The 27,464-nt window shown below is 43.9% G+C and overlaps 1 protein-coding gene and 1 long non-coding RNA gene across 2 annotated transcripts in view; both read right to left on the bottom strand.

Annotated features, from left to right (window-relative positions):
- KAT6A (lysine acetyltransferase 6A) overlaps positions 1-12,568 on the bottom strand; it is a 91,318-nt gene extending 78,750 nt beyond the window's left edge. Inside the window, exons 1-2 of the mRNA XM_079988978.1 lie at positions 12,452-12,568; positions 9,925-10,852 (exon numbers count right to left, since the gene is read on the bottom strand). Coding sequence (XP_079845104.1) covers positions 9,925-10,527 — 603 coding nt within the window. The 5' untranslated portion in view covers positions 10,528-10,852; positions 12,452-12,568. The remainder of the gene's footprint in view (positions 1-9,924; positions 10,853-12,451) is intronic.
- A 1,222-nt stretch (positions 12,569-13,790) lies between these two features.
- Positions 13,791-27,255, bottom strand: LOC307223189. Its single transcript, XR_013842016.1, has 5 exons — positions 26,296-27,255; positions 25,424-25,494; positions 22,082-22,393; positions 15,212-15,322; positions 13,791-13,981 (listed from the first exon to the last, which is right to left on the bottom strand). It is a non-coding gene; the product is annotated as an uncharacterized lncRNA (long non-coding RNA).
- Positions 27,256-27,464: the final 209 nt, after the last annotated feature.

Raw genomic sequence — 27,464 nt, 5'->3', positions numbered from 1 at the left:
CTTATACAGTGGTACCTCGGGTTAAGTACTTAATTCGTTCCACAGGTCCGTTCTTAACCTGAAACTGTTCTTAACCTGAAGCACCACTTTAGCTAATGGGGCCTCCAGCGGCTGCGGCCGCGCCGCCGGAGCACAATTTCTGTTCTCATCCCGAAGCAAAGTTCTTAACCTGAAGCACTATTTCTGGGTTAGCAGAGTCTGTAACCTGAAGCATCTGTAACCCGAGGTACTACTGTATATAGTGAGAGGGTGGGGAGGGGTATTGATCAGAAGGGTGGTGGGAATGAGTGATTGGCTGATAGGTGTGGTAAACCTGTTGACCACTGTTAACGACTGCAATTGGTCTTACTGGAAAAAGCCTACCTGTAACTATTTTCTTTCAGTTTGCAAAGTCACAACTTCTGTGATAAGTGGAGCTGCCAGTGAGGGATATTGTCTCACTCTGTCTATTCGTGCCCACATAATGTGATTATTTTCAAAGTTCTAATGTTTTTATTACTGTAAGCAAAGCACTTCCTTGTGTAAATGGTAAAGGAGCACCTGTGCAAAGAAGTCCATTTCAAGATCCTTGGTATCTTTTAAGGTTTGGCCCCACTGCAAATTACTATAGCAGCTGTAGTGACTTAACTCCATGAGTGTAGATGAGAGGAAGTCTATGGGAAATGTTTGCACCCTTCTTTATAAACATCTAGGATTTAGCATGAAAACCCTCATACATTTATACAAACCCTAAATTGTCATTTCTTCTGACATAAAAAATGGGATTTCCCTAAGAAAAACACTTTATTCACTTCCAGTAAAAAAAAAAACAACAACCAGTGCAAGTAATACTGACCTCTTGCAGTTTGAATTATAGATGTTGATAGGTCATTCTGAATCCCTTGCACTTAAACGATCATACAATTCCACACACACCTCTTTCTTCTATTTCTAAAAGATTATATTTTATAGAATATGCACCAGTTTAAAAGGTGTTCCCCACACAGCTGTTCCGCTTCTCCAAAGCTACTATCTTCCTCCCTGCCCCCCCCCCAGCTTCTTCACAGTTCATTTAGCACATTAAAAGGCTTCCTGGGGAGCAGGCAGAAAAGTAAGGCTTCAGTCCAAAGACAGTCACAAACCACAAGACTGGAAATATCAACTTGGTCACTAGGTAGTGCTCCAGAGTTACAAAAACAACAACTGGCAACCGGTTAATTTTGAACACTGGTGAAAAAACGGTCCACTGTGCCTGATATCTGACAAATTTTACAAAAATACTGAGGAGAAGGCCTATTTGAAGCAAGTTACAGCTACTCTCTACTAACTTGAACTATTACTTTAAATAATAGTTTAACTGTATTCCTGATGGCAAATTTTAAAATCAAAGTGTAGCATTAAGTTAAAACCTCTTATCAGTTTCATCATGATCAAAAAGTATTTACCTAATGGTTCTGAAGACGTTAAATGGAAACTGCCTTACCACAATCCTAAAGCTGGCCAAAGTCTGGCTGAGCATCCTCAGGGCACATTAACTTGCACCCCACTGGCACCCAAGCACTTTTGCACTCAGAGGCCTAAAGTTCTACGGGTGCAGTTCTACTACCAGAATTATGCCATCAGAAATAATAGGGAGTACCATATTGGCCTGAATATAAGCCGCACCTTTTTTCCAAATTCCAATGGTGAAAAGTTAAAGTGTGGCTTAAATTTGCGACCTTACAAAACCTGGCTTTTACGATATAGATATTGCTCCCCTCCCATCCTGTCAGCAGCTCCTCCAGCCTCCCCCAAAGCTGGGTAGGAAAGAACACAGGGGAGGGGGAAGACCACTGGCACCGTGGCACGGCTCCCCCTCAGCCTGTAATGCTGCCAGGAAAGGGGGAAGTGGCCCCCGCCAAGACAAACACACCGGGAGCACGGGGAAGCGGCACCCACTCCACGTGTAGTCCCCCATCCTCCCCCCAAGGCCAGGAAGGGAGGAAGCGGAAAGGCAACCAACAATGCAGCAAGGATCCCCCCCCAGCCCAGTGTGCAGCCAAGAGCATGGGGCAAGCAGCGCCAGGAGTCCTCTCTAGTACCTGTAGAATTTTCTTCTACATTTGCCATCTACGGTGTGAGTGCCTGTGGAAATTTAAGGGAGTGGCTTATATTTGGGTATTGTCTCCCCCCCCCCCCGAATTTTAAAGGTGCGGCTTATTTGTGGGTACAGCTTATATTTGGGTCAATACGGTATGTCAAGGGTGTATGACAGGAGATCCAGATTCAAAGGCACAAAGTTCCCACACTCCAAAAGGATTTTAAAAAACAAGCCCTGGAGCTGGTTTGGTGATTTTTTCTCACTGATGGCAAAAGGAGAGGAGAAATTAAAAAATTAAATCAGGAGAAAGGAAAATGGGCAGCCCCTCCACCACCCCTGCACCCAAGCAAGCTGAAGGGCTTCGGAATTAACAGTTCTCCTTCAAATTATTTGCTAGCCATGGAACTTTCTCTGCTCACCTAGATGGTCACTTGGCACCTCCATCGTTTGCCTCCATCACCCCTCACTTTCTATCACAAAATGAAGCCAGCAGACTTCTCTCCGACATCATTGCCTTCAGAATCTCCTCTGGCTCCCAGCAAAAAGAAAAGAAAAAGAAAAGCAAGCCACCAGCTGCATAGGTCGGCAGTAGTGAATTTGGAGTTTCACTCTACCACCTCTGGCACTGCAGGTATAGGAGGCAGAGATAATATATGCAATTTGCACCTAGTCATAAGACTTTCACAAATCAAGAGTTTTGTATAAAATAAGGTATCTGCCAAAATAAAGTCAAAACTAGGCACAACACGTTAACATTAAAATTTAAAAATTCTGAATTTTGCAAGCAGATCACATTACCCTTTAGAAATTTTGACCTTAAAAGTATATGCAACCTTGAATAGTGTTCTCTCAAGAATACCCCCTATAATCAGCTGAAAGCAAAGAGGAAAAAAATACTTGATATTTGTTGTTCCTCCTCACCCCCACCCCAAACTTCAGATTCCCATGGACAGTGGGTGCTATTGTTTCCAACTGATATGAGATAAATGGCTATGGGTAGACCACGAAGGAGCCCAAACACATCTGGCCACATGGTTCTTCTCTGAGAATGGTCACAGCATCATCTCAAATGAGGTCACTGGGGAGACCCAGCCAGATGGACAGGGCACAAATAATAAAATTATGATGAGGATGATGATTATGATTATGATGGTGATGATGTCTTTTACAGGGATCACAAATTCAGATCCTGGGCAGCTCCTCCAGCAGTTTCTGTTGAGATCAAAAGTCAAACTTGACTTATTTAAAGTCCCACTTGTTCAACCAGCTCTATGACAGGGAACGTTAGAAACACTGCTGACTTGATATATCATTCACCTTTTTGGATTCGACACTTCTAGAGTGGTGGAGAAAGAATGAAATTGAAAGGCATAGGATAAACAATTGTACCCTTAAAATGTCAGACAGCAAAAAAGCAAACTACTGAGAAGGCTGCATCACAGAAAACACAACAAGTCCAAACCTCTGCGCAATTTTCCACTGTTTCAAAACAGACTGCAACACTCAGGATACTACATAAACAGCATCCGAAATTAATTGGTCGCCAGTCAGTTTTTGCGACTCAAGAGCTCCACCTAGTGATCAAGGAGTCCTGTGCAATTTGTCTAAATGTAGTCTGTATTTGGGGGACGCAGGTGGCGCTGTGGGTTAAAGCCTCAGCGCCTAGGGCTTGCCGATCGAAAGGTCGGCGGTTCGAATCCCTGCGGCGGGGTGCGCTCCCGCTGCTCGGTCCCAGCGCCTGCCAACCTAGCAGTTCGAAAGCACCTCCGGGTGCAAGTAGATAAATAGGGACCGCTTACCAGCGGGAAGGTAAACGGCGTTTCCGTGTGCGGCTCTGGCTCGCCAGAGCAGCGATGTCACGCTGGCCACGTGACCCGGAAGTGTCTCCGGACAGCGCTGGCCCCTGGCCTCTTAAGTGAGATGGGCGCACAACCCCAGAGTCTGTCAAGACTGGCCCGTACGGGCAGGGGTACCTTTACCTTTTACCTTAGTCTGTATTTACCCTAAGTTTTCAGTGCCAAGGAAATCCCTTACTATGATAAACAGGAGCAGAACTTGAGGAATCTCTCTAAAGCATAAGCATCTACAAAATAATTTCCTCCAAAGAATCCATGAATCAATAGCCATGGTTTTAAATAAAATAATACTTTCCTTGCATGAGACCTATTCAATATTCAAAGTTGTCACAATATACCATAACTTCAGGTATTGCCCTATCCAAAGGTATCCAACAGCTATCAAGGTTTATCATGATTAAAATAATTCAGCTATATCCAAACAGGAATGTCAGGTGGGATTCTGTGGAACTAGAAAAACTGAGCTGGTAATTACATCACCCAACACAGACACAAGAAGTTTCACACAAATAACTTCCAAGTTCTTTTCTACACAACCAACACCCTAATTCAGCCACACCTAAAACTTGCAGTATGTACTTACTGTTGTACATAGAGTTTTACTTGCAATTATGCAAAATAGGTTCCTCTGCCATTTATTTTCATAAAGTACAAAGTATTTAAAAAGCCATCCTTTCCTTTAACTAGGCATTTTAACCAAGTAGTTAGATTAAAAATACAAGAGTGGTTTCAGCCTTCAAGGCTACAGTGTGAACAAGTGCTTAAAATGTCAGAAGTTAGACACCATATGAATGAACAAGGTTGTTATTCAAATAAATCCCTCGAAAACATTCAAGAACCACCACAGACAACATGTTCTCTGAAATGCTTAAGAGTATGGGGATTAGCATTACATCACTGGGAGACCATTGCTACAACATTTGTGAAGCCAGGGTTAAATCTTTGGGTCTTGATATTGAAAAGACTAGGAAAACAATTTATACAACTAGGGGGGAGGGAGGTATTATATACTTTACAACTTATCAATAAGTCACCATAAGGATGTTATTTGCCCGAGACCAGCCAGTGAATTGCAGGGCTCAGCACAGAGAGTTAAGCAAAGACCATGTCCCACTCTATCTTGATGACTTCAACTTTTAGATTACCTTATTTTGGAGGGAATGTCTGTGTCTCTCAAAGCAATACCTTTTTGCTAACATATGCTGGATTGCCAAATGTTTTTATCCCTTTATATCAGGCAATCCTTTTAAGCACTGACATGGTGCACCTACAACAGCATAGTGAGAATTTAGAAATAAAGCTGGCAAGAATGTACAAAAACGTATTTCACTGTTGAAATATAATTTACTTAAATCTATGGCACCACCTTGTTGAGAAAAAAAATCAATAAAGGGTTAGCATGCAGATTTGAAACTTAGAAGGGATTTAGACATAGTCAGTTGGAAAGCTTTAGAGACTCAGTTTGAAAGCTTTGCCAAATGCTCAAAAGAACTTTTGTGTGTGTGAATTTGTTCCCATGTTCAAAACCTAACCCCAGACAAGACATGTGATCTATTCTAGGTAAGCGCTATGCTCTCAACAGCCCCCTCCAAAGCATTTCTACTCAGAATTATTTCAGAACAGAATTCAATGGAATTTTTTATTTCTAGTAAGATGGCTTGAGATGACTACCTTAGAAGTTCAGCATACCTACCCGCCCTTCAGCTACCTCCCCTACATTAGCCACAACACTGCTATGTTAAACATGCAGCAACGTCAAGGTTTCCCATCAAGCAGTGACTCTCTCATTTCTCTCCATGGAATATCCAGCAGCTGTATTCCAGATATTTCAGGGGTGGGGGTGGGCGGAGTGGACTCCAAGTGACTCCCTCTGTGCCCAGAGGGAGCTTTGCAATCTTAGTACCTTGGAAGTCAAACAGAATCCGTTCTGGAAGTCCGTTTGACTTCCAAAACATTCGAAAACCAAATTGCAGCTTCTGGTTGGCTGAAAGAAGCATCAGAAGCTGCAGAAGCCCCATCAGATGTTCAGGTTCCAAAAAAAATTGTTTGCAAACAGGAACAATAACTTCCGGGTTTGTGGTGTTTGGGAGCCAAAATGTCCGAGTTCCAGGGCGTTCGGGATCCAAAGTATGACTGTAGTTACAAACAGAGAATCAACAACAAACAGAGGATCCAGCAATCAGATCCAGTATCAGATCCTTTAATAGAAGGGACCAGTGTTCGAAACCAACCAGGCACCAGACGCGTTTTGCTACTGGTGTGGGTCCAATTGCAACTACATGGAGATTTCTGGGCGCCAGGTTGGCAACCAGTTTAAAAACCTCTGCCTTAGTTCATAGTTAATACCATTTCCATTTCCCCTGTGTGCTTTTTTCCTTTTGAATACTGGGACAAGTGAATTGTAAGGGCAAGCTACAGTCAAGCAATGCAGTTGAGATCACAGAATCATAGAGTTGGAAGGGACTCTGAGGGTCATCTAGTCCAACCCCCTGGTGAACAGGCATTCCATTGTGGCAACCACAACCTAGATTTAAGTTTTTAAGGTGCCATTTGGCACCTAGCCTATATATCTGAGCTTCTATCACCAGAAGGGATGTGTGTAAACAGGACATCAACCAAAAAGAGATTGCTAGAAGAGAATGCCTGATGAAATTCTCACATGCACCTTTAAGAAATTAATGTTTTCTTAACCATTAATCTTCACATAAGTTGCCATAGGAAACGGAAATGGCCAACAGAAAAGGAATAGCGGATTCAAAATGCTGCTCAACCTTGAAGCATACTGGGTAGACCTTGTATCACTCATTATTTCTCAGCCTCAGCTACCAAACAATGTTACAGTGGTACCTCTGGTTACGTACTTAATTCGTTCTGGAGGTCCGTTCTTAACCTGAAACTGTTCTTAACCTGAGGTACCACTTTAGCTAATGGGGCCTCCCGCTACCGCCGCAGCACTGCTTCGCGATTTCTGTTCTCATCCTGAAGCAAAGTTCTTAACCCAGGGTACTATTTCTGGGTTAGCAGAGTCTGTAACCTGAAGCTTCTGTAACCTGAAGCATCTGTAACTCGAGGTACCACTGTATTATGGATGTAAAACTAGATAATCCCCTTCTACACCACTTCCTGCCAACCTAGCAGTTCGAAAGCACGTCAAAGTGCAAGTAGATAAATAGGTACCGCTCCGGCAGGAAGGTAAACAGCATTTCCATGCACTGCTCTGGTTCGCCAGAAGCGGTTTAGTCATGCTGGCCACATGTACGCTGGCTCCCTTGGCCAGTAAAGCGAGATGAGCGCCACAATCCCAGAGTTGTCCGCAACTGGACCTAACAGTCAGGGGTCCCTTTACCTTTACCTTACACCACCTTTACTCCAAAAGGAATGGGTGCATTCATGAGAGTGGACAACTCATTACCACTGTAAGAACAGTCAGGAAGAATGCTCTCATGTCAAAAGCAACCCAAACTACTACAAATGAGATCAATAGGGAGAACAGCTACTATGACAAACTTTATAGACTTCCTCTGGCCTTCACCAATGCTACTTGCTACACTGGATCTTTTTCCTGTATCCCAATACAGTATTTAAGATTTCCAAGATGACAAGTTTGTAGCATTATTGACTAAAAGTGTTTACTCTATGTATCAACTGAGTTAGACAATGGTCACCTTAGTAACGTATTCACATCACAACCACAGATTTCAAACTTTTATCTACCTAGACCAAATGAGGTTGGCAGACTATCTGAAACAGTCAACAAAATTAAGATTGACAGGACATCGTTTAAAAGTTATTGGTGCTACACTTTACTTTTCATTTGCAAATAACCAATGTCTGCTTCATTTCTAATGAAGTATCTCTTAATCCGAGGTACCATTGTATTTCTATACTTAAGATATATATAATATCTAAATCTTGTATAACTGCAATGTTCAACATGATTTTCCAAAGCCCACAAAAGCTAGGAACAGGGACTACTTTAAAGACAGAAACTTCCTTAGAAGAATGACAATATGTGATATCAACAATAAATTATATGGTCACAGACCTGGCAATATAACTGAGTCACAAAATCCCCAGCTTTTTCCTCATCCTATGTGCTAAGTTCACTACAGTAAGTTACACACGGCAATCAAAGCTCTTAATCACATCACTGTCAAATAGGCAGGCCAATGCTATTCTCACTCTATAGAAGGTGAACCAAGGCCAACAGCCAAATACTTGTCATCCAACCAGCTTGTGGCTTAGCAAGAATGTGAACTCTAGTCTGCCAGCTCTCTTCACTAGACATGTCACTGTCTGCCTTGTCATCCAAGATCAATTGGAATTACATTTATGGGCCCTTAGGTATCTCTAGACTTTCTAGTGTATACCAGCACTTAAAACTTTCAGCTGTTACTACCACATTGCATTCCCAGTAATCTAATCTTCCTCCCAATTAGGAGAAATGGTAGCTCAGGACTAGAATAAAGTACCTACCAGGTTTTTACTAGCAATAACAAATTTTGAGGAAGGAGGGAAAACAGTGCAACATAAAACTTGGTACACCATAGAAGAAAATAGTCAATTCAGAAAGTAAAACTACAACTTTGAAATTTGCTATGCTGGCAAGTGACCTGTTTCCTCCAGCAGTCCAGAGACATGGTAATAGGAATGTAAGAAGGGCCTGCTGGATCAGGCCAATGGCTCCTCTAACCCAGCAACCTGCTCTCACAGTGACCAACCAGGGGAGCTGAGCATAAGATCACTCTCAATAACAGGCATTGAGAAGCTTACTGCCTCTGAATCTATTTGAATCTATTGATCTATTTAGTGGCAAAGCAAGAAAGTAGAGCCCATTCTGAAGGAGCGAGTTGTAATATTAACTGAAAAGTCAGATGATACAGCATAAACAAATTAATTTCTAATGTTAGTTATCTTTTGGCTTTCCCAAACTTAGTATCAGGACAAGTGTTGATTTTAATGTAACAAATAAGAGGTCTCTATGATTATCACATTCATTACATCAACAGCTACTGATTCTTTAACATACAAACCCCACCTTCCCATTTCCAAAGTTGCTTAAAAGCAGCTTCCCTCACTCTTTCCAAGTGAGGACAAAACTTGAGAGGACATGGAAGGTCTTAACAATAAATTCAATACTGTGTATTTGGGAAAGAAAGTATACTGAAGTTATGAGGTTTAGGATCCTAAACCTCATGTACATTATCTGGGAGAAGTTAAGATGAAGCATATCAACTCCACCCCAACTTAGCTGGCCTTACGTGAGTGTAAATAGCTTACCCAGCTCATGGACTTACACTGGCTGAAGAAAAGCCCTGCTGGGGAAAGTAACACCAGTGTACAGGGCAAAAGGGGGCATGTCAAGGGTGGGGAAAGCAGCTCATGGAGGAGGAGGAGGAGGAGGAGGAGGAGGTATAAACTATGGTTTGCTGCATCCTCACTATCTTCATTCACTGGCCCTACACACAGAGCTCAGTGTAACTTACACTGCCAAAAATGCAAGTGTAAATTTAATTCACCCATTGGAAGAGGATAAAAGCCCCCCACCAACCAGGAGCAGTTAACATGCAGCTTAAGGAGAGACACCACATATCTGTCTCCCTGCGAATCTGCCTGTTTAAAATTGATCTGCTCTCCTCCAAACAAAATACCCAATGCTTGGAAAGAATAATCTATGCACCATAAAATACACAAGGCATATCTGTAGTGCTTTTAATAATGCTGCTTAAAACTGACAGAGCAAAACTGCCTTCTCTTAGTAATCCTTACAATAGACCTATGAGGTAAACTGGCAATACCCCCCCCCTTGACACACACATATTGCAAATTGAAAGATGAGGGATAAGGCCTTGCCTAAAGCCACTTGGGAGTTCAGAGCTGAGCTGAGAGTCCTCAGCTCACACTCTTAGTTAACAAACCAACACATTTACAAGTTACTTTTGTAAAAGTAATGTGGAGCACTGAATCTCCCATTCAGCACCCAAGAGCTGGTTAGCAAGTGGTTCTTACCTTATCTTTTTCATGTGGAAGGAGAGATACTGGAGGAAGACAAGAAAGAGATTCACAGCTCTCTTTCCCATCTGCATTTGTGGCTGCTTTAGTATTGAGTTGGTACAGAGGTCCATCTTTAAGGAGTCGCCCATGGCCAATTGCCCGCTTGACAGCCAATCGCAATTGCTGGTGAAAGGTGGAAGGGGCACTGCTTGCAAATAGAGCTGACACATCCTTCTGCCCTTTCAAAAAGCGTTCAATGTTCTTCAAGGATGAGCCACTGGACTCTGCCAAGCCCTCAACTGCCCGTTTAATCAGTTTATTCCAGTCCACGTTTGGTTTACCATCCAACTTTCCATGGTTTCGTGGTTTGGGAAGTGCTATTCGCCCAGGGTTATCAGGATCCTTATAGGAATTAAGTCCCTTATTGGAAACCTTTAATATGGTCCCATCTTTAACACTCAGTTCCAATTGCTCCAGAACCGTTTTTCGATCCAAACCATGGGACGAAGACACAGCATTGCATATCCTCTCTTCTGAAGGGCGCTGTTTTTGCTTCTTGACCTTTTTAATTGCCTCCAAAATCCACTCCGTGTACAGCGGGTTAGCGAGTTTTACCATGATGAAGACTTCTGTATATCCATAGAGTCGTTATCCCTTATCCCTATACTGAAGGAGTTTCACAGAATGGGAAAACAGATGATCGGAGGATAGGGACCAGTTAACCATAGCATACACGTTGTTTGCCCCAAATTCCTTTTTCAAACATAAGATTTCCTATTTTCCATTTAAAAATATATATCCTGTTAAGAACCAATTCATATTTTCCAATGCCCCCCCTCCAAAAAAAGCAGCAGGTGTATCATACAGGTGAGACGAATTCAGCACATCTCATTCCAGCTCTTTACATTCCCAATCTGGTACACAAGTAAATAAAATGGTAAGCCTGAAAGAAAGAAAAAAGAGAAAACAGAGTTATTTGACTTTTTAAGAAGCAGCTCCTAACTGTAAAGTTTTGCTAGCCCCTCAGCACAACAGCGTCAGCATAGCTGTGTTAAAAAAGGGAAATTTGTCCAAGAATATTTGGTCTAAAAAAAAAATCTGAAAGCAATTAAAGATTTGGCATTTAAAATGGCAATGTATTGGGCCAATTCTTCAACAAGTCTGGACTTGAAGCAAAACACCATTTAGAAGGCACTAACCACCAAAAGAACTGAGGCAAAATCCTGCAATGGTAGAGAAGAAAATCGCATAGAAAAGCCAGCTCATTCCATCTCCTCACCCAGGAAAGAGACTTGCAGGATTACTACATGAAAACAAGCTGGTTGGACAAGTCACCATCATTTGGGGGGGAAAGAAGGTAAGTTGGGAGGGGCAAAGGCAACTGTCTAACAAGAAAGCTGCAGAAGCCCATCTAGCCCAACCTTTCACAGCAGTCGGGCCAACCCAACACCTACATGAAGGTTGCAACTACTTTCTGAAGGTATACGACCCTACCACCTGCTCAAGCGGAGCATGGTTGGGGTCTGGTCAGGGCCTGAGTGGCAATCACATGTATCCCACCTCAGGCTCCAAGATGCAAGGGAACAAACTTTAAAACTCCCTAAACTTGCAAGGGATGTACAGAAGAACTATGGCGTAATGCACTGCACGCCTTGAGCCCAAAAATAAGCCAGAATGCCGCCTACCCTAACTTTACGGGATAAGGTTTTTACCCTCTTTAGAGTCCGTTTTTTGTTTTTAAGTTTGCAAGGGGCGCTCAGGTCTGAACACCGCAAGATCTGGGTGGCCGCGAAGCCTAAGGAAGCGCCGCGCATCTTCCGAAGTCGGGAAAAGGAAAAGTCGCTCGCATCCGTGCGCGTGTTCCAAAAAAGCAACAAGAAACAACTGGCCGCCAGAGCGAGCGAGCGAGAAAAGGCGTTATGTAAGGAGAAGCGGCGGCGGCGGCAGCGGCGCAAGTTGGGTCCGGAGGCGGCGGGCCGTCGCCGTCCTTCGGCCGCTTCTCTCCTCGCGCACTTTCAGGCCCCGGGCGGCAAGGAGGAGACAGCGGGCCCAGCCGCCTGGCCCGCGGCGGGGTCCCCGGCGGCGAAGCGCGGCCCAAGCCGAGGAGGCCTCGCCCGAGGCGGCCCGGATGCCAAGCGGCGGCGCTCCGGCCTCGCCGGCTAGGCCCGCCCGCCCGCCCGCCCGCCTGCTCGCTCTGGCGCCGCCGAGGCCGACTTGGCCTGCACCTGCTGCCGCCGGCGGGCGGGCGGGCGGGCGGGCGGGCGCCGAGGGAGGCGGCCAGGCGAGGCCGCGGCTGGGCCTGGCGCGGCGAGGCTGGGCCGGGCCGGAGCAGGCCGCGGCTGGGCCTGGCGCGAGGAGCCCGCCCGATGCCCGCCCGACGCCCGCCCGCGCGCAGCCTCTCGCTCCCTCGGCTTCTCCCCGCCTCCGCCTCCTCCTGCTTCGCCTCTCGCCGCCGCCGCCGCTGCCGGCTGGGAGCCGCCCCTCCGCCCGCCCGCCCTCGCCCTTGGCCCGCCGGAGAGGCGCCGCGCCCGCCGCTGCTTACCGGGGCCTACGCGAGGCGGAGCCCAGGAGCCTGAGGCCGGACGGCGGCGAAGACCCAAACTGACACGGCGGCCATCTTGGGTCCGGAGCTGGGCGGAGGGCGGCGCGGCGCGCAGCGGAACAGCCGAGGGGGCGGAGCCGCGGCGGCGGCGGCGCGGGGAGGGGAGCCGGGCCGCGGAACGGCCGAGCCCGGGAGACGCAGGGCGCGTGCGCGCCGCCGCCGCCGCCGCCGCCGCCCAGAGACGCGCCGGCCCGGCCGGGCGAGGGAAGGCGCGGAGGCGGGGCGGGCGCCGCTCGGGGACCCCAGTCGAAGGGCGCGAGGAGGAGTTCTGCCCCGAGGAAGCCCGAGGCAGGACCACGTTCTGTGGGGCTGAAGCCGTGCTTTTGGGAGACGCAGATCCCTAAGCATGCTTGAATCAGTCGGAAACCGAGAGCAGCAGCCCTCAAGGTGGCCTGAAGGCATCTCCAGCCCGGGCTCGCCGTGCAGGATCCATCCGCCCAGCCAGGCCTGCAGTAGTGGACTTGGGAAGAAGGCCTCTCGGAGCGCGTGCAGAGCGCATCTCCCTCTCTCTCCCCTGGGCTAACCACAGCCAAGCCCCCGAAAAAGACGGAGCTGCAAATGCAAGCTTCTAGCCCTCACTGCTGATTTTAGAAACGGAGCACCGGGAATAATCATCACCTCTTATTTTGTACTACTAATGTATTATTAGTAACTGCATAAATATGCCATGAAAGGGATACAGGCAAAGAAGCCACAGTTTTTGCTTGACTGTACAGTTTAAACAAAAAGAGCATTTGAGAGGTAATAACTGACCTGTTTGTGTTTGTTAGCTGACCCAAGACAGCACTTTAAATTTGGGGATTGGGAGATGAGATCCATGGTGAAGTTCAAAGGATAGGTCATGAATACATTTAAACTGAATTATGAGCAGGGAGGGGGGAGAACAAGAACATTTGCTGTGGTCATTTTCCATATCACCCCTTCATAATAAGTACTGAAATATGTTTTCAGCACACTTCAAAATCAACTTCTTTTGATGTAATGGGATTTTTGGAGCCCTAAGTGTAGTGTGGTAATTAGCATGTTGGACTGGGGCCTGGGAGACCAGGGTTCAAATCCCCCCCTCACCCATGAACCCCACTGGGCAGGACCGTGGATCAGGCCCCGTCTCTCAGCCTGAGCCACCTCTCAGGGTTGTTGTGAGAATAACATGGAGAAGGGGAGAAGTGTGTTGTTTGGGAGGAAGGGAAAGGAGAATGTTAGCCGCTTTGAGACTCCTTCGGGTAGTGATAAAGAGGGATATCAAATCCAAACTCGGACGAGGAGTGGGATATAAATATAATAATAATAATAATAATAATAATAATAATAATAATAATACTGAATGCACAGTGGTGTGTATGTGACCCAGTGACTTGCCCAGATTACAGGAGCCGCTGAATAAATGAGAATCAAGAGAGATGGTGCATGATGGACACAGGAAAAGCAAAGGACTTCATGGGGAGCAGTTTTGCAGCAGACGTTAAATTTCTGAAAGCAGAGAAAACAGCACATTTAACATTAATGCTCTAACCCTAAGCATAATTTCTCTAAAGTACGGTAGGTCCTACTGGTTTTGATGGTGTTAGCTTTCTTCTAAGTATGCGCAGGATTGCAGCATTGTACAATTCAGTTTATGGTTCAATTAAAACTTGCATGTGAAAGTGCCTTTCTTTCAAGTAACCACAGGAATCCAGCAATGAGGGTGCAAGCGGCTTATCTTGGGAGGGTGGGATTTCTCCCTCCTCACCCACTCCTCTGCCACCCCCAATGCAACCTCCGAGTGATCCTGCGTAGGGTTGGGCTATACAGATGCATCCCCTGACCACTGGAAACCAGTATCCATTTGTTTCAAGACAAGTAATGATTTGCATTCAGCCCATTGCCTTTTTTTGTGTTCAGGAAGCCTATAAAGTCCTTTCAGCAATCGCTGAGAAATCAGAAGAGGGGAGGAGGGGTCATAGTGGGAAAAATAGTTATAGCCTTGTTTCCCATTATGGTATCAGCAAATTCAGCTGCTGTGAATAGCAGGATGGCAGCCAAAACAGAATTATAGAGACGTAAGCGGGAGGAATCGGCTTGCTCAAAAATATTTAGGGGAAAGAACTCTAAAGGAATGATTGTGCCAGCCTTTGCTAACCTGGTGCCCCCCCCCCCGATGTCCTGGCTGTGGCTTATCAGAGTTGTAGTCCAAAACATCTGGAGGGCACCAGGTTGGTAAAGGCTGCAATGAGCTCATTGACTACAGAATGCTGATTGTCAGCATGGAGGACAGAGAGAAAAAAGGGGAAGGGGGATCAATAGAGTATCCTGGAAAAAGGCGAGTCGGGCCAGTTAGAACCTTGAACAGGGAACATCCCTCCTTGCTACAGAGTCCACTTTTTGAGACCTAAATTTAAACTAGGGAGTATCCAGCTGAAAGGTGAGTTTGGTACTTGGCATGCAGAAGATCCCAGGTTCATGCTTCAGCCAAAATGGAGGCCAGGTAGCAAGGATTAGCAAGGATTGTCTTCCCAAGACACGGAAGAGCCAGTGCCTGCCAGAGGAGTAGGCCAGGCTGAGCCAGATGGAGCTGTGGTCTGACTCCCAAGTTCCTTGTTTGGCACAAAGGATATACCCATAATTTTTCACTAAAAGTGTGGTTTGTTTGTTTATTTATACTATTTCTTATAATTAAACCATCACTTCCACCTGAAGTTAACCCCAAACAATCTGTTTCACCTCATTTAGTGTCTAATTGGATGCATGTTTATAATGCCTGTTGACACGCACGCCAGCCTGTTCTCCGCCTCTCTCGTCATCTCTCAACCTCGCCTCCCTCACTGGGTTGTTCTGTGCATAAAAAATGAAGGAGAGAACCATGAATTCAGCCTTGAGCTCCTTGGAGGAAAGGCAGGATATAAATATAATATTGGGGGCAGGGTCATTGGGTGTTTCTGCAGCTCAGCCAACTTACCTATTCTTATAAGCATAGCTTAAGCAAACATTCCTAGCTGCAAAGGACAGCTATAAAATGGGGAGTTATCATGTCTCTGCCTCCGGGCCATACAAGATAGCTATGGATGGGCAAATCTAACAATTTTGGTCTTGCTCAGTTTCTCACTTTTTCAATCTTAAATTCAGTTCTCCATATTTTTGCATCAGTTTGCTATTTTTAAAAAAAAAAAATCATGAAAATTAATCAGCATTTCAGTGCAAATTTCCCCTAATTTTTGCATGCTGTTTTCACTAATATATGCATTTTCTATAGTGTGTGCATTTTTTAAAACTCAAGTCTAGTAAACAGCGTTGCAAAATTCGGAGAAATAAAAAATTTGAAAGATTGTGGTGTTTTGGTTTGTGTATCACTGAGGAGAGTGCAAATTAGTTAAGTTCACCTTTAAATGTAAAATTAACCAATAAACTGAAACTGACACAGGGACAAACAGAAGAAGACGCTCCCCTTTATCACATACACAGCCCAACAAGACAATGACAATAATCCACCAACAGCATACAAATCAATATGGCTAACCTGATCCAAAACACCCACCCACCCCATTCACACATGAAAATAAAGATCACCACAGCCAATCACAAACAAACAACCACACTCTAGGCCAACCCCAACCTCTCTCACCACCAAAGGAACACAAGTGAACAGCAGAGAAGCTGCACAAGCCATGCTGACACCAAACCCTACAAACATTAAGCAAAATATTCAACATCTTATCTTATTCAACATTTTTATCAACGACTTGGATGATGGACTCAGGGGCATCCTGATCAAATTTGCAGATGACACCAAACTGGGAGGGGTGGCTAACACCCCAGAGGACAGGATCACACTTCAAAACGACCTTGACAGAGAACTGGGCCAAAACAAACAAGATGAATTTTAACAGGGAGAAATGTAAAGTATTGCACTTGGGCAAAAAAAATGAGAGGCACAAATACAAGATGGGTGACACCTTGCTTGAGAGCAGCACATGTGAAAAGGATCTAGGAGTCTTGGTTGACCACAAACTTGACATGAGCCAACAGTGTGACGCGGCAGCTAAAAAAGCCAATGCAATTCTGGGCTGCATCAATAGGAGTATAGCATCTAGATCAAGGGAAGTAATAGTGCCACTGTATTCTGCTCTGGTCAGACCTCACCTGGAGTACTGTGTCCAGTTCTGGGCACCACAGTTCAAGAAGGACACTGACAAACTTGGAACGTGTCCAGAGGAGGGCAACCAAAATGGTCAAAGGCCTGGAAACGATGCCTTATGAGGAACGGCTAAGGGAGCTGGGCATGTTTAGCCTGGAGAAGAGGAGGTTATATGGTGATATGATAGCCATGTTCAAATATATAAAAGGATGTCACATAGAGGAGGGAGAAAGGTTGTTTTCTGCTGCTCCAGAGAAGCGGACACGGAGCAATGGATCCAAACTACAAGAAAGAAGATTCCACCTAAACATTAGGAAGAACTTCCTGACAGTAAGAGCTGTTCGACAGTGGAATTTGCAGAGGCTTGACAACCATATGTCAGGAGTGCTCTGATGGTTTTTCCTGCTTGGCAGGGGGTTGGACTCGATGGCCCTTGTGGTCTCTTCCAACTCTATGATTCTATGATTCTATGAAATAGAAACTTTGCCACCCGACCCCCCCCATCTCCCCCCCCCAATGTTTCAACAAATGAAACTGATTTGTAAAAATGTTACATGGAAAAAATAAAGAGACATTACACATACTTCTGTAAAACAAGAAAATATTTTTTTTTTTTAAAGTTCACCTTTAAATGTGAACTCAATTGAAATTTTCCCCTATATGTATATTGTAAACCTTATCACTACAATCTACGGCATTGAGTCTTGTGAATCAGGTTTGCGTCTGGGTTGCCACAAAGGCCTGTGAAGGAGCTGTGGTCTCCTTGCTTCATTTCTTTGTGGAAGCAAAAAACAAACTCATATGTTTACCAGTAAGTATGTAGGGTAGCGGGACGCAGGTGGCGCTGTGGGTTAAAGCCTCAGCGCCTAGGGCTTGCCGATCGAAAGGTCGGCGGTTCGAATCCCTGCGGCGGGGTGCGCTCCCGCTGCTCGGTCTCAGCGCCTGCCAACCTAGCAGTTCGAAAGCACCTCCGGGTGCAAGTAGATAAATAGGGACCGCTTACCAGCGGGAAGGTAAACGGCGTTTCCGTGTGCGACTCTGGCTCGCCAGAGCAGCGATGTCACGCTGGCCACGTGACCCGGAAGTGTCTCCGGACAGCGCTGGCCCCTGGCCTCTTAAGTGAGATGGGCGCACAACCCCAGAGTCTGTCAAGACTGGCCCGTACGGGCAGGGGTACCTTTACCTTTACCTTTATGTAGGGTAGCAGAGAAGGTTCCAATGCAATTAAAAGGACATTTATTTGTAGGAAATCAGATCAGTCGGCATTTCAATATGAAAAAAGCATTCCAAAAAAATAGCACTGTACCACTTGGGAGTAGGGTTCAGAGTTCTAAAGAGTAAAAATCTGTGCTGATATGGAAGGCCCTTGGGCAAGGTCACCTCAGTGAATCCTCACTACAGTCTTTTCACACATTTACTCATCTTCCTCTGGGCACAGTCCTCACCAACGTGCAGAGCAGGAGGTGGGCGGCTATTCCTCCTGTTCTTCTCCACTGCCAGCTCTGGTACCCCTGCAACCACCTCTGAGCTACAGCGTCTCTGTTATCCATTCCCAGAGAGCTTGTCGCTTTCTCCACCAAGCCCATGGCTGCTCTTCTAATTGACCAGAGATGGCCATTTCTGTGTAGCATGCAAACTCCTAATCTGATTCTATGCATATTTACTCAAAAGTAATCTCCACAGACTTTCAAGCAGGGAGGGGGAACCTTTGCCACTCCAGATGTTGTTGGACTCACATCAGCTCCAGACAGCCTATGGCCAGGGAGAAGGATGGAGGTGGTTCTCCAGCACCATCTAGAAGGTGTGTACAAGGCGGGGCACTTAAAAACTCTTTCTGAGGCAGGAAAACCCAGCATGGAGAAAACTTTTAAGCTCTCTGCCTTCCTTACTGGGCTCTGGGAAGGTCCTGCATGGGTCCTGGAGGCCTTCACGAGATCCTGTGATATCTTGCACAGCCCCACAATATCTTGTGAAAGCCTCCAGAGCCCAGGAAGCAGCACAGAGAGCTTGAAAGTGCTTTCCATGCTGGGTTTTCCTGCCATGGAAATAACTTTTTAGTTCTCCACCTTGTGCAATTGCATGCTGGCCAGCTGCCAAGCATGTAAAACTGTCACACAAGTTAAATGCATGCAAGTCAACTGTACCAACAGGGCAGGTGTGCAGATAGCTGAATGTGCATGCCTTGTTTCTTAAAAGAATTCCCCATCCAGGGACAACAGCAAATTATTTTTAAATAAAAAACACACCCTTTTGCTGTTTTCTGGATTTGTGCAAAGCATTCCGGGGCATGCCAGAAATAGAAGCATAGCTGGAAAAGAAATTAAAGCAGTTTTGAATTCTCAGCACACACCTTTTAGATTGCTGTGCAATGTCTGGTGTAGGAATTTTTAAAGCAGCAAATTTTTAAAGTTTTGTGCAAATCTGAGGGATCAAAAGTTGTAGCAGGGGAATATAATAGTTATGACCATGGCAAGGGTCAGGGAATGAAAGCACTGAGGAAGTTGTAGCTGTGGAAAGGGGAGAAGTAGAAAGTGATTATTGATTCACCCATCCAAAAAGCAAAAGCAAATCACTGGCAGTCCCAAGAGGGGTAGTTTGGAGCCTGATTTCCTGAAATTTATCAGATTACAGGTGAATCTGAATTTACAGGGGGAAAGCATCAAGACTGGTGTTGCTTGAGGGTATGGACTACAAAAATCAAATAGGACTGCAAATAGCTGAACACAGAGAGCAAACTCTGGTTTGCAGAAGTGCTGAGGCTCTTCCACAAGATTCCCCTTCACCTGAAGCACATAGTGTGGCAGCCAAAGAGACTCCTTTCAGTGGTGGTCTCCAACCATGGGATGTTCTCCCTAGCGAGGGTCACCTGGGCCCTTCAGGGACATCTTTCTTGTTTCACCTAGGCCCTTTTTTATAACTTCTAAGAGTTTTAATATCTTAAAGCTGACATTATTGTTTTAGATTCAGGTAGGTAACTGTGTTGGTCCGACGCAGTTGAAATAAATAAAAAAATAATAAAAAAATTGTCCAGTAGCACCTTAGAGACCAACTAAGTTTGTTCTGGGTATAAGCTTTCATGTGCATGCACACTTCTCTATTGCGGCAGCATTTTAGACCTTTTATCCATTTTATCCCATTTTATCTTCTCTAGTATTATTTAAGTTGTGCTGTATGTTTCCTGGAGAGGCACTTTATAAATTTATTAAGGCACTTTATAAATGTCAAATTCATGCAGTTGTCTTGTCTCCAACTCTGAAATCATGGTGGGTATATAAGGAAGGGGCTTCTTGTTGTGTCACTCGTGTTATTAATTAATTAATATATTAATAAATGTCCTGCTGATATGCTAATATGACTTCTAAGCAGGTTACAACTATAACATCAATTGCCGTAGTCATACATAATTAAAACACAGAATAACAGTTCCACTGGGGAATTAAAACATCCTTAATTAAAATATACAATAAAACAAGCAAAGAAAAGCATAACAATTTTAAAAAGTTAAAGCAATAAAACCAGAAGTTCAGTTTAGGAGAACGCTTGCCTAAACTGATGCCATTTCAGGAGCCGGTGGAATGCCAATAGTGATGGGGCCTCTCGTGTTTCAGCAGGGAGAGCATTCCACAACACTGGTGCCACCAGTGAAAAAGCCCAGCTCCATGGTAATGCAAGAGCTGGGGCAAAACTAACCAGATTTCATTATGGATCATAGTGCACTTGCAGGACAGTGGAGGGGAAGACAGTTTTTCAGGTTTGCTGGTCCAGAGTTAATTCACGCTTTGTAAGTTACAGAACCTTAAAACTGGCTTGGTGGCTGATGGGCATGTGCCTGAGAAGCAGCACTATTCCCCACTTGGGCTGTGGCGTTCTGCACCAACAACAGCCTCTGAACCAAATGCAGAGGAAGCCCCATGTAGAGCAGAATACAATAGTCCAGATGTGAGGTTACCAACACACAGGGTGCCAAGTTGAATAAAATATGGGGGGCAGGTAAACCTTGCCCCACATAATTGATCACAAAATGCAGTGCTCACACACCATTTGAATGGCAATGCCCATCAAGTTTGGACAGGGGCAGTGTGACAAAAAAGTTGGTTTTGCTGCACCAGTTGGATTAAAAAAAAGTCTTTTTTTCTTTCTTTCCCTGCCAGCAAATGGTTAATGAACTGTAGCCTCTGATTGGCCGTGGTTCCAGGAGGGAGAGTTTAAAAGGAGAGGATTTGAGAGACTTGGTTGAGTAGGTTGGTTAAGAGGGTTGGAATAGAAGTTGGAGAGGTTGGGAGATAGGTAGGGAAACAGGCTGAGGTAGAAAGAGTGAATGCGAGAAAGAGTTGTTTCTGGGAAATGAAAAAACAACTTCCACTCTGAGTGGAGGCTGAGCCAGGAGAAGTAGGAGCTGGAAAGGAACAGCCTCCTTGGGACTCAAATCTGATCCAGAGGGGAGAGCATCTTCTAAGGAAAAGAAGAAACTCTCAAACCCAGTGAAAAGAGGGGTGTGTGGAGAGCCCTTGGGTCTATTGCTTAAGGTACTCAGGAGCAGGATTGTTAAAGGGGGTGGATAACTGAAAGAAAGTTATAGGAACCAAACCTATAACGCAAAAACAACTGAGGACAAATTAAAGTGTAATCGTACTGTATGCTTGAAGTAACCTAAGTTTAATCAATTTGAGTTATATGCTATCTTGCCTTAAATAAATCTTTATTGTTTATTTAAAGAAAACCTGTCTGAGACTCCAACTTACTAAATATCCCCTCACAAAGGTCCGCCGCAGGATACTCTGGGCTAGCATTTTAAGAGGCAAGGAAAAGAAACCTTCAGTTAAAGGGTTGTTCAGTGAGGTAGGGGCAATTTATCTAAGTGAGAGCGGGCCCAACGGCGTGAGAGGGGAAAATGCCGCCGCGCCCGCCACAGGCAGGCCCCCCCCCCCAAGTATTTTATGGGGGCAGAAGGGACCTCGGTCCCTAAGAGTTGACTGCTATGCCAACACGCCTGCCACAATGGCCAAATTATCCTTGTCTAGGAAAGGGCACAGTTGGTGCATCAGCTGAAGTTGATGACAGTCACATGACAGAGGCCCCCTTGGTCTCCATTATCCAATGTCACCACTAAACTACACACCTGTTATGTGAGAAGGAGGGCAATCCCATCTGGAACAGGAAGACTTTCCACCTCTTTGCCCGGGAAAATTTGGTTGGTTCAGACACCCAGATAAAGCAGAACTACGGTATCTTGTAATGCTCTTGTCAAGAGCTTGTATGCATCTCTGCTCTTTTTCTTTCTTTCTTTCTTTTTAAATAATTTTTATTTATTTTATTTTCTCATAACAAATATCCAGTATCATTACTTAACATTCATTTTCCAATTCCCCCCCCTCCCTGTGACTTCCCCCAACTTCCATTTCTGGATTATTACATCAAATGCTACATTCTGCTGTTTGTACATAATACTATGTTATCACCAGTTATATTTCTTGTTCTCTGTAAATAAAATTGTATATGTTTATTTAAATCTTGCCAATGAGCCCATGTTTTTTTGTCTTTTTGTTTCTGCAAAGAAGTTGTAAAAGGTTCCCATTCTTTTCCAAAGTCACTATTGTCCTTTTCACACAGTTTATCCATTAACTTTGATAACTCTGCATAGTTCATCAGCTTTCCTTGCCATTGTTCTTTTGATGGTATTTCTCCAGTCTTCCAATTCTGTGCTATTAAAATTCTTGCTGCTGTTGTAGCATACATAAATAATGTCCGATTTTCTTTTGGCAATTCTTGTCCTAAAATACCCAACAGAAAGGCTTCTGGTTTTTTAACAAAGGTTATTTTGAACATTTTTTTTCAGTTCATTGTATATCATTCCCCCCCCCCCCAAAAAATGTATGATCTTGCAATCCCACCACATATGGTAACATGTACCTTCCCCTTCTTTACATCTCCAACAATACTTTTATTCTATTTTATATATTTTTGCAAGTTTTAATGGTGCAATATACCACCTATAAATCATTTTTCATGTAATTCTCTTTCAACAATATGCAATCCATAAATTTCAAGTTCACTTTCCGAAGCCTTATCCAATCCTCAAATTGTATGTTGTGACCTAAATCCTGTGCCCACTTAATCATTACTGATTTGACTTCCTGATCTTTAGTTTCCCATTCCAACAGAATATTATATGCCTTCTTTAATAATTTGGAATTATCATCTCTGATATCCTTTTGGAATTTGGAAAGTGTGTAAGTGAATCCTCTTATTATCTTCTTTGAAGATTTAATTTAATTGCCTGTAGTGCAACCAGCTCTGAAAATGTTCCTTTATCTCATCATAATCTTTCCATTTCAACTTTCCTTCTTGTTCTATTAGTAAATCTCTATACGTTGGCCATGTTCCTTTCATTGTTAACATTTTAAATGATAATGCTTCAATGGGTGATAGCCACCACGAGGTTTTGGATTCCAGTAATTCTTTGTATTTTTCCCATACCTTTATTAAGGACTTTCTAATTATATGATTGTGGAATCCTTTGTGTACTTTTGCTTTCCCATACCACAAATATACGTGCCAACCAAATCTGTTATCATGTCCTTCTAACTCTATTGTCTCTTCTTTTTCCAATTTGATCCAATCCCGAATCCAAGTAAGGAATGCTGCTTCGTAATAAATTTTAAAATCTGAAAGAGAAAAGCCTCCTTTTTCTTTTAGATCTGTAAGTATTTTATGCTTTATTCTTGGCCTTTTCCCACTCCAGATAAATTTTGAAATATCTTTTTGCCATTTTTTGAAGCAGGCATTGTTACAGTGGTACCTCAGGTTACATGCGCTTCAGGTTACATACGCTTCAGGTTACAGACTTCGCTAACCCAGAAATAGTGCTTCAGGTTAAGAACTTTGCTTCAGGATGAGAACAGAAATCGTGCTGCAGCGGCAGCAGGAGGCCCCATTAGCTAAAATGGTGCTTCAGGTTAAGAACAGTTTCAGGTTAAGAACAGACCTCCAGAACGAATTAAGTACTTAACCCGAGGTACCACTGTACCAATTATCGGTATTGTCTGAAAGAGGAACAACATTTTGGGCAATACATTCATTTTAATTGCTGCAATTCTTCCTAAAAGGGAAAAGTTCATCCTGTTCCATATTTCTAAATTCCTTTTTATTTCATTCCAAATTTTTTCATAATTATCTTTGTAGATATTAAGATTCTTTGTCGTGAACCATATTCTGAAGTATTTTACCTTTTTATGAATTTCTATGTCTATAAGTTCGGATAACTCTTTTCTGATTCTTTAAGATTTTTGACTAACAATTTAGTTTTGTTTTTATTGAGTTTAAACCCTGCCACCTGTCCGAACTTTTGAAATTTTTCAATTACTCTAGGAAGAGAATTCTTGTCCGTGAAGGCTTTCAATTTATGCTCATTTTTCTTTATTTTTATTCCTGCCACATCTATGTCAGCTCTAATATTTCTTGCTAAAACCTCCAGGACCAGAATAAACAAAAGTGGTGATAACAATCTCTGCTCTCTTTCTAACTTGCTTGTTAGCTGCCCAATTGAAGCATAAATATTTTTAATAAATAAATAAATAAATAAAGCAAAACCTTTTCCTTGATCAAATGAATGGAGAATCCTTTCCACACTTGAGAGCTTTGAGTATTGGAATTTATTCTCATCTAAGTCTGGATTAGCCTGACTGCTGCAAATAACAACCTACACTAAGAATTCTGTTTTACCCAGCATTGTTCCAGAATTCTGAGAAATCAAAAAATCAGTGCCGTTTTGAAATTCAGTGGTTAAATTCAGTGCAGTTTGAAAGATTCAGTCTGCCATCTTGATTCAAAATGGCATCTAATTGGATCCAAACTATGGCTGCATATATTTCAAACACATCTGTAGGAGTGTTATTGGCTGATCCCTAAGTTGGGGAGGTTCATTTGACAAGAAACCAATCCTTCTGTGTCATTGGCCCAATAGTGTTGGCTGCTCTGCCAACAGAGATTCTGTAGGTGCTGTCTGTTTCTGATGAAAAAGGCTTATGCAGGCAATTAAGAATACATCATCATCATTATTAATTTTATTTCTATACCACTTTATATTTTTAAGAAAAATCTCAAAGCAGTTTACAGCATATTAAAACATCAATAAAACAATCCAGAATCAAACATTTCTGAAGAAAGTCAAATATAGAGTATACAGTCAAAGCCACATAATTAACAGAAAACTAAAATACTATCTTAAAGATGTCAAAATAAAACATTACAAAGGAGGTCAACTACAGAATACATATTTAAAACAAAGTTAACCCCAAAAAACTTAAACATTTCAACAAGAAAAAAAATTGCTAAACGAAGTCAAATATAAAATACACATTTAAAACAGCATAGTTAACAAAAGAATAAAATATTATCATAAGCATGACACGGCTGTTTGGCAGGCACAAAAAGGTGGGGCAAAAGAATCCAGTAATTAGGATTGGTTGCCAGGCATAGTGCTGTTCCTCCGGTCTCAAGAGAAGCCTCTCCAGTGGGGCTGGTGAGTGTGGCCCCCCAGGCCAGGTGGAAAGGGCCTTGCAGGGAGCAGCCTTCACCACTCACAGCCAGGTGATCATCCTTTCACAATAGCGGATTTCTGATTTTGTCCTTTTTCCATTTTTTAATTGTATGGTTTTATGCACAATTGTTGTAAACTGCTCTGATATTATTTTTTATGAATAGCAGTGTATAGAGATTTTTATAAATAATTAAAATAATATTTCTAAAATATATAGTAGAAATATCTATAATACCAAGGGCTCTAATCACTTCCCACTAACCTGAGAGGGAGGAGAAAGTGCAGTTGCTTTGGACTTGCTTAAGAAATGAAAGCAGCTTGCTTGGTCGCCACCTGCAAACAGAAGATGTCAGTGCAGCACAGCAAGAGTTAATGTAAATGACAGGTCACAACTTCAGGGCACCAGCTGCTTTTGCATCAGATTCACAATCCCCTGGGGTCTCTTAACTACTTCATAAACCTGGTCTTTGTGGATGCAATGCCTTGCACCATTAGCATTTTGGGGATGTGCTGGTGTTATATGTGCCCCAGCAGACACACAAACAAAAAGGGCTGGGGGGGTGGCTTTCTCAATGTTGCTTTCCTCTCCCATTTTGTCCCACAACCTGTCAGAAATGAAGGAAAGGTCATCCCCACAACACCATTCAGGAATTACTTAGGGGTAGAGGTATGCAACCAGACTTGACTGATTATTTGGGGCTTTCCGGACTGGGGGTAGGAAAGGCAGTAATTGCAGGGTGGGGGTGGGGAGAGACATGAAAGACATAATTAAAATTATGTATGCTATGGAGAAAGTGAGTTTTTCTCCCTCTCTGATAAAACCAGAACTCTCAGTCAGTGAGTGAAGCTCAACACCAGATGATTCTTGCACAGAGTGACTTCAGTTTACGTGCCACGGCTAAGCTGTGGAATAGGCTGCTGTAACATGTGGCGATGACCATCATCGTGGGTGTCCTCAAAGCTAGGAACCTTTGGCTCTTCTGATGTTGCTGAACTACAACTCAGGATGGTGGGAGTTGCAGTTCAGCAACATCAGGAGGGCCAAAGGTTCCCCAAAATCATTTTAAACAAATCCTGATGAGATGGAAGTGCTGGCGGGTGGGGTTTCCTGTGCCCAGGCATTGACAAAATTACTTGTTCTTAATGGGGTTTAAGGAGCAGCTCCATGCATTGGCGCTTGTCCTGGATCTATCATCGCTTGAGGCAAGGGCTGCCAGGTCAGAAGCACTCCAGACCCAGAGGAGACCTCAAGGCAGCTCAGGGATATCACAGGGGACTTTTTCTCCTCAGCCACCATGTCCTTTTTGTGACATCACAGACAGTTTGCAGCCAATGGCTACAGCTGGAGAGACATCAGCACCATCTCCTCAGCACTGATTTATTGTTTATTTCTCACCCAGCCCACTCCCCAGGCGTACTGATACTGGGGGTGCTGTGGGGGACACACACTATAAAACTCAGGTATTTGATTTTCCGTAAGATGGAATTTACACTACTGTGTTGAGAAAGCCATTCATATATAAATGTAAGTTGGTTTGCTTAAGCACTACAATTCTCTTCATTGCTTTCAGAGGTGGTCTTGAGAAAACCTCAGTGTGTTCAGACATCTTTGGAAAAAGCAAACGGAGACAATGAAGGGCACGGCTACCATTCAAGAGCATCACCAGGCAGCTCAACTGACTCCAGCCTGGCAACTTCATCCATTAAGTTCATCCTTCCAACTTCCAGGGGCTTCATCTATTCATGAATATACACCAGTTTCCTGTCACACATTGCATTCATTCACCACAACCACATCTGAAACCCCCCATTCACACACAAAAACATGCGCCAGCTGACAGCCATGAAGAATGCCAATGGACACGTTCATTCATTGTTCATTCTCCATTCACATACCCACAGATATCCACTGGCTTCTCCAGACCAGCTTCCAAAGATGAATTGCCCACTTGGGGGTGGGAGACAGCAGCTGCCCATCTGGATGCTGCAGAATTTTGAGGGGGCTCAACCCCCTCTTTGAATTTTTTTTGGGGGGCTAGGCCCCCTGAGCCACCCTAGATGGTGCCCTGTGTAGCACTTAGCAGTATCTGAATACAAACTTCACTGACTTCAATATCTGCCAGCTTCTGCTAGGTCTACCACTAGGTATCAGTCAGCTTCCAACTGTGGATATCAGCCCCCTTCAAGCTGCAATCCCACTCAGCAAGTTATTAGTGCTCCTGCTGCTGGATGGTCACCTCCATCCATCTGACAATTTGCCTCCTACAGGTGGAAGAAAATTGGGCAATGCTGAATGTCACAGG

The sequence above is a fragment of the Podarcis cretensis genome (assembly GCF_951804945.1).
Source record: "Podarcis cretensis genome assembly, chromosome: 8".
Lineage (NCBI taxonomy): Eukaryota > Metazoa > Chordata > Lepidosauria > Squamata > Lacertidae > Podarcis > Podarcis cretensis.
The sequence above is the reverse complement of the archived record's forward strand: the minus strand, read 5'-3'. Positions and strand labels throughout refer to the sequence as shown.